Source organism: Ictalurus punctatus, chromosome 25 (genome assembly GCF_001660625.3).
Source record: "Ictalurus punctatus breed USDA103 chromosome 25, Coco_2.0, whole genome shotgun sequence".
Classification (NCBI taxonomy): Eukaryota; Metazoa; Chordata; class Actinopteri; order Siluriformes; family Ictaluridae; genus Ictalurus; species Ictalurus punctatus.
The window spans coordinates 2,442,501-2,450,031 of NC_030440.2; the positions used below are offsets into that span (position 1 = coordinate 2,442,501).

Below are 7,531 nucleotides of genomic sequence, written 5' to 3' on the forward strand. Positions count from 1 at the left end.
TAGACTTAGACTTAGACAATTAGACTTAAAAAAAAATTTTTTAAAAAAACCTGCCATTTCTGGAACAAGATTCTTTGGACAGATGAAACACATATTAACCGTTACCAGAAGGATGGGAAGAGAAGGGTATGGAGAAGGAAAGGAAGGGCTCATGATCCAAAGTATGCTACATCATCTATCAAACATGGTAGAAGAAGTGTCATGGCATGGGCATATATGGATGCCAATGGAACTGGCTCACAGGTGTTTATTGATGAGATGAGTGCTGATAGAAGTAGTATGACAAATTATTAAACATTTATAAAGCTATACTTTCTGCTCAGATTCAGTCGAATGCTGCAAAACTGATACGATGGCACATCACAGTACAGATGGATAATAACCCAAAACCAGGGTTGGGAGGGTTGCTTTAAAAACATGTACATTATATCATATATATATGATATATATTTTATTTTTAAATTTAAATGTCCATGGAATAAAATAAAATTAAATATCAGATGCCATGAGTGTACCCTCTGCCATCATTTAAACATCTGAATGGCCATGTAATACGAAGCGATCTGATAACATGAAATTAAAAATGATCTTAGAGGCCATGGGCATTGTTTCGACTCAGGACAGCGGGCATATGCTGCTATTGTCAAGCAACCGTTTGATGCCGCACACAACAGCGGTTCACCTTCGTGCACTGGAAGAAAGTAGGCTAAGGGTCGAGAGGCAGGAATTTGGCCAATGGTTGCTGCAAGCCTTTTATAATAGGCCAATTGGTGTGTGAGAAGGCGGGAATTACAGAGAGGGGTTAAAGCAGTGCAAACACGCGCACACATGACGCGGTATTGGACCACACGCACGTCATAATGAAACTAACATTTTCTCCAATTTAGAAATCCCGGCCTGATGCTTTTTTAAGGTCCGAAAAAGAGGACATATCCGGGAAAAAGAGAACGGCTGATCACCCTAACAAAAGCATTTCAGAGAAAAATGCGTGTTTATTGCTACCGAATTACCTTTGAGCAAAATTTATTTATGCATGCACCCGGAGGAGCCACGACTGGCGAGAGAGAACCAGAACTATACTCAAGAAGCTGTCTATATGGAGTCATGTCAAAAGATGAATTTCTTTGGTTTTAAATGAAAAAAAAAAAAATTGTAATCCCGATAGCCGAGTCAGTCACCTAACCTTAATCCAACTGAGCATGCTTTTCACTTGCTGAAGACAAACAGAGATATGCGTGAGAGAATTAAGAGAAAGTTAAGAAACCCTGTGAGCTACTGAACACCACTCTTATGTCTCCTTTTGCCTGGAGCCCGTAGGGTTGTCGCCTGCATTTCAAACTTTACATCAACTGTAAGTATGTATGCATTATTTTGATAGATGCACAAAACAACCACTAAATTAAACTGCAGTCCTACATTAATAATAAAATCTCATTTTCACTGCACCTTGTGGTTTCTCTTACTCCCTGCCTCTAGGCATCGTGTTTTATGCATGTCTACTTTGACCACACCATTTTAATTAGACATTACAGGTCTTACTTGCGCAACACTGTTTATCACCACGTCTACGTTGCGAGTGAGGAGCAACACGGCCTCGTCTCTTTCATTATAATAAACGACGTAATTTACACAGCAAGTGCACAAATACAACATATAATGACAAGAAACTTGAATTAAAGTAAACCTTTCAAACAACTCGCACCAGTTTCCCCAACCCCTTGCACACAGTGGAGCATTTTGGATATGAACATATGTTTGTGCTCGTGCATCACTGTCGTGCTCCCGTGCTACACAAACTCATCTTTGTGAAGTTTACAGGTTACAGTCTTCTTTCACAGCATTTAATATAAAATGCCCCCCCCCCTGCCTTAGAGGACTTGGGTCGCAAACTCTTTTCTGCTCTCACTTGATGATTACACCTCCGTCTGATGGTGACTGAGGACATGTTGGGTATAAAAGGTAACGGTGACATAAACAGTAAAGAAGAAGTTTATTGTCGTTGACTCTGGGTATCCGCTAAAGCTAGCGGCGTCGCATTACGCGTGTTTGACGTCATGCGCTATCGATTGGGAAACGGCTTATACTTCAGGTTAATAAAAAACCATTAGTGTTACATTTGAGACAATACTATCCTTCTAAACTTCATACACTAGGCGATAGAGTACACAGTGCATAGTGTAAGTGTATAGTATGTCATTTGGGACACAACTTTTTTTTTTGTATTTACTCCCCGACGCGTGTTTTCGGAACAGGAGTAACGCCGTGAGTAAACGTGACCCGTGCCACGTGCAGACCGACTAATCGATTATGAGATTTGTTATCAATGCTTTTCATAATCGATTATTATCGATTTGTTGTTGTTTAAATGTGCTTCTGAATGCACATAAGAGCTCTTTAATGACTGATACATAGTGAAGCAGTCCAGTCACTCACTTGATTAACTATACCATCAAATGGGTTAGGCATTTGATCAGCTGTGTCGGGAGGAAGACACAGATTTAGTTTCATGAAGGCAGCTTTAATATCAGCCTGCGTGCATTCTCTGCCGCTGAGCTGCACTCGTGCCTTAGATTCTGATCATCAGAATGCTCTGAAGGTGGACAATCAGCACTCTAATCCAGAGTGAATTCTTCCAACATCGTTAAGGATCTCACGCTTCCCATTCCTGGGGGTTGAGCAGCAGATCCTGCCGTGACAACACAGCGACGGAGCTTACCTTTTCTTCCACAGACATGTCAGCTGTTCACTTCACTCCCTGCTGTGACCAAGCAGTGTCAGAGGAAGGATAATCATTAGTCAGCAGCATTTCCATAGCCTGCAAACTTTACGCATAGCTATTGGCATGACGCCGAAGTTAGGGCAAGGCTCTGTACATGCTTTCCAAAGATGCTCCAGTCCCAAACAATTTGGGCATTAATCACTGTCCATCATCCAAAGCCATCCTGCCCTGAAATACAAGAGGTTGGGAAAGTTTACACGAAGTTAGGAATTTACAAAATGATTTAATCAGTTTCGCTTCCACTGCTACAAGCCAACACAAAAAACAGGCCTTGTGTCCGTTTTAATGACACAGTAATCCATGGCAAGAACAGTAAACATTAAAAAATTCCACCAACAGATGGCGAATTTATTTCTTTTATTCCAGCCTCAATCAGCAAGGAACTTCTATCTGAATGCGTCACAGAGTTTCCTGCACGTGCGCACATGTCTAGATGTTTTCATCTAGTTCTAGACACTGACACATAAGGGTGATGCTGGACAGTGGTGTACTTGGTGGACTCAACATGCTGCAACATTTTGGTCCATGTCAATGACGTAACTTACCAGGAAGCTGAAGTGGTCCCACACAGCAGACCATACATATTTGGCGGAATCTTCCAGTTCTTGCATGTGGGTGATATGCATGTTAGCATATCGGCTTTGAAAAACAGCTTGCTTAGAAGAAGCATGTTTTTAAACCACCATAACCTCTCCTGATTGACACATAACAAAAGTGCGGAATAGCCTACTTTATCTGTCATTGAATTGTCCGATACACAGATGTACCTCATCAAGAGTCTCGTATTGAATAATACGACATGTGGTGGTCTTTAAAGACTGGACGGTCTGCATTTGTTTTACAAAAACAGATGTGGGTTTTCATGATTGCAAAAAAAAAATAGTATGTGCTATGATATATTACTGGGTAAGATGATCCATGGAAATTCCAGCCAAACTAATGATAGCTAGCTAACAATGAAGCTGGTATTCACTAGGTAGTTTGCTGTCTACTAATTAGACAGTTAAAGTTAGCAATTGATATATGGAAAATCTAAATGGATAACTAAAAACTTAACATGCCATTAAAAACATCATTACTACTACAACCATGTGCACCCCAAGATGAAGCTCAAACCCATATCTTTTCCTGTTTATTACCAGGGGAACAGTGAAGACATCGGAAGGCCTGGGGTGTTTTCCAAATTGCATTTGCATGGAATTTGTTTGGACAGTTTTCTGCGATATTTTTCTGTTGTTTAACAGCATTCTGTGATTATGCAATGCAAGTACATGCATTATTCTGTATGAGAAAAATGAACCAAGTTTAGGGTGACTAAGCTTGTGATTTTTACCTTCCAGGTATAAGCCACCATAAACTGTCTTAGTAAGATCTTGGGCCACTACAAGTAGAACTTCAGTGTGCCTTGGTATAGATTCTACAAGTCTGGAACTGTATTGCAGAGATGAACAGCATTTCCCCAAAAGATATTCCCTCCATTGATGTTTTGATGATGGTAGTGGAGAGGGCTATCTAACGCATTACTACAAAATTTCCCACAGATCTTCCACAGGATAAAGGTGATCCGTCAGAATAACTTTGTATTGTTTTGCATTTATGCTTCACTCTAAGCCAGTTATATCACTGGCGGGCACACCCACAATTGCAGAGGCAAGGTGCCAGATGTGAGATGGAAATACACCTAAATTAGATATTTAAATGACTGCATCAACCCGCTAAGCTTTAAGCATTTTGTATGCATTTGGAGATGCACATTAAAAAAAGTGCCCAATAAAAACAGCAGAGACAATCGACATATGAATCTCAAATGATTGACAGCTGTGCAGGTCTTTTGAACCATCTGATATTAACCGATGCCCCGGAAGCCCCGAGTCCTTCCCCCTGTATCTCACATTGGAGATGTTTCAACTTGACTCACTTTGATTATCCTACATAAAAAATACACTGCTTTGGCACACTTACTGTTTGTCAAGGTGAACGAAGAATATATTTTGAACCGCACCAAAAAAAATCAGCCTAAAATGGCAACAAAAAAAAAACTGTTAAAAAGGCAGAACATTTTGACTGAAATGTGAGGAGTGTTTTTTTTTTTTAGGTCTACAACGAAATGCAAAATCTGACACTATATAAGTAATTGTATTTTTTTTTTAATCATCATTGTAACTGAACAGCGGTTTAAAGTTTGCTAAGAGAGTGCTAGTTGCAAATGGGCTTGCTGGATTGGATCAATCGAATTTGCTCAAACCAAGAATCAGAAATGGAGAGAAAAATAAAAATAAACAAACAATACACATCATGTGGTTTCAGTATTCCTAACAAAAGTTTTCAAGCGTACAACAGTATAGAGGGTGTGCATTGACGTCACTTTGCCACTGGACCACGCCCTCTCGGCCAGACTGTGGCAAAACATCCAGCAAAATCGCTGGATTTAATTGAGGAAGCTGCACAAACGCTAGTATAACTAACGATTATCAGTTTAAATTAAAGGCAGTTGGATTCGACAGTGACCCTTACAACTTGCCCACAAACCTGTGGTCCATGCACATCGGTATGTGGCCAGAAATTGGTTTTCCCGACATTTATATGTACCTGAAGCCTGAATGCATATAAACGCCTTGACGCTTGGTCCTACTTCAAGGCAGGTTTTGTTGGAGGAATTAATAAGACAAGAACACCAATAAACATCCTGGTCATATATACAAATATATTTTTCATTTTGTTCTACAATTTTATCTGTTAACCCGTACACTAGCTAGTCCTAGTTTGTTTGTAGCGAACACTGCTTACACTTGTCATATATTTGTGAAGGTAAAAACACAGTCCGAGAACGAATGAGGCCCCGTTATTCATCAATGGAAATAGGCAGTGTTTAAAAATAAATAAGTACCAAATTATTCATCATTGTACACTGTGAACACCACACGCCAAAACAACTGACACTCACACTGCTCCACTCAGTCAAAAAGGACTGAATGGTTGTTTTTGGCACTGTGTAAAAAGACAGATCTGAAATCTTATTGAGTCTCTTAGCACTGTCGATCACACAACAGATTTTTTTTAACCATTTTAGATGCGGGTTTTCCCCCCCTGTGTTTTCACGGAATTCACGCTGTACACTAATTAAGTCTGTTTCTACACTCAGTGGGCGTGGCCGCGGCGAGCTCCGCCTACCGTGACGCCACGTGCATGCCCTCTATACAACAGGACAGTGGATTACTTCGTGCAAAATAAATTACACTGTTTTTAAATTGTGCTCAATTGCATTATATAGATACTGAAGTACAACCAGAAGTTAAATTAGTTAGTGTTAAATGTTATGTTTAATACATGACAGGTATGTTTTCTGTTTAATAGTGCGAAAGTTTCAGGTGTATAGCCAATATTAATATTTTACAGGAAAAAAAAAAAGTGATGCTAGGTTTACTGTGTCTATTTCTCTGTATGTTCATATACCGTGTTCATGGGTAACTTAAGTGTCTTACTATTCTAATAATAATAATAATAATTATAATAATAATAATAATAATAATAAGTCAACTGTGTATCTTAAAGCAGCACGTGGCTCACACGATTAACCGAGTTAAAATCGGACAGTTAAGTGCATCTCCCCTGATGCAACTATTTAACCATGGTGACGTGCGCGTGTAAGGAGATTAACTTTAGCTAACCTGTTAACTAGCTTCGCTCACTAGTGTGCACGCGCTGAATTGATGTGAAGTGGAAGTCATGTTCAAGGAAGTCCTTTATGGCGCGAGCTGGTTAACCAGCTATCCACCTACCTCCTATGCAGCCAGCGACGAAGTCCATCATTGTTCCCCAAAAGTCTTCACACGGTGGCAGTCTGAACGGCTTTAATGTTAAATATATATATATATTAAATTCATCTACCAGCTAACAGCAACTACAGCGGGCAGAAACTAGCAGGAGATTAGCTCGCTTGGGTATCTATCAAGCTTTGTAGATTCTTCTCTCAGACCTCTGAATTTAAATTTGGATTACCCCTCCCCCCCCCCAAAACAGCATGAAAAATATGTACGATAAAATGACGAAGGGTTTATAAAACATACAAGCTGTATGGTTGACTGACTCCTGCGTTGTAGTGGAAAAATCTACCTCAGCCTCCCTGCCTGCCGGCTGTCTGCTTGGATTTCAACCCAGCTTTCAGAACGGGAGGTGTGTGCTGACGTCACGTAGGCTCAACCCTGTTCGGCCAATTGCGGAGTCCCTATGAAAACAATCTCTCTGGACACGCCCTCTCTCGTGCCACTGCTTCTTCAGCAGCCCTTCACTGACAGGACTTTCCTGGGTTGCGTCAGTCTCTTTGGGCGCGTCTCAAATCGACTCAACTATATATTCTTGCAGTCAAGTGAGGGTTCATCGTCATTCCTCTATACACGAAGAAAAAAAAACCCCACAAAAACAATAGAAACCATCACAGACATTCTAATGGTTTCCACTACAAATACCATTACAAACCATCAGCTGACCATTAAAACCATTAGCATTACCATTATTGAACTTTAATGGTATCCATTAGAAATAACATGCCACCAGTAGAAGGCAACACATTTCCACTAGAGACCCACGAGGACCATTATAGTTTCTATTAAAACCAATACAATTCCCATTATAACCATTAAAACTATAACTACAAATTCTATGATTGTTTCTATTGTTTTTGGATGAAAGCATCAGCCAGATGAGATGAAAGTTTTTTTTAAAAAAAAAAGAAAGAAAGAAAGAAAAAGCATG

At 39.9% G+C, this 7,531-nt stretch overlaps 1 protein-coding gene across 1 annotated transcript in view; it reads right to left on the reverse strand.

Annotated features, from left to right (window-relative positions):
- Positions 1–6,939, reverse strand: part of slc25a29 (solute carrier family 25 member 29) — a 14,469-nt gene extending 7,530 nt beyond the window's left edge. Inside the window, exon 1 of the mRNA XM_053675765.1 lies at positions 6,559–6,939. Within this exon, the coding sequence (XP_053531740.1) occupies positions 6,559–6,589 (31 nt within the window). The 5' untranslated portion in view covers positions 6,590–6,939. The remainder of the gene's footprint in view (positions 1–6,558) is intronic.
- Between the last annotated feature and the right edge of the window lie 592 nt (positions 6,940–7,531).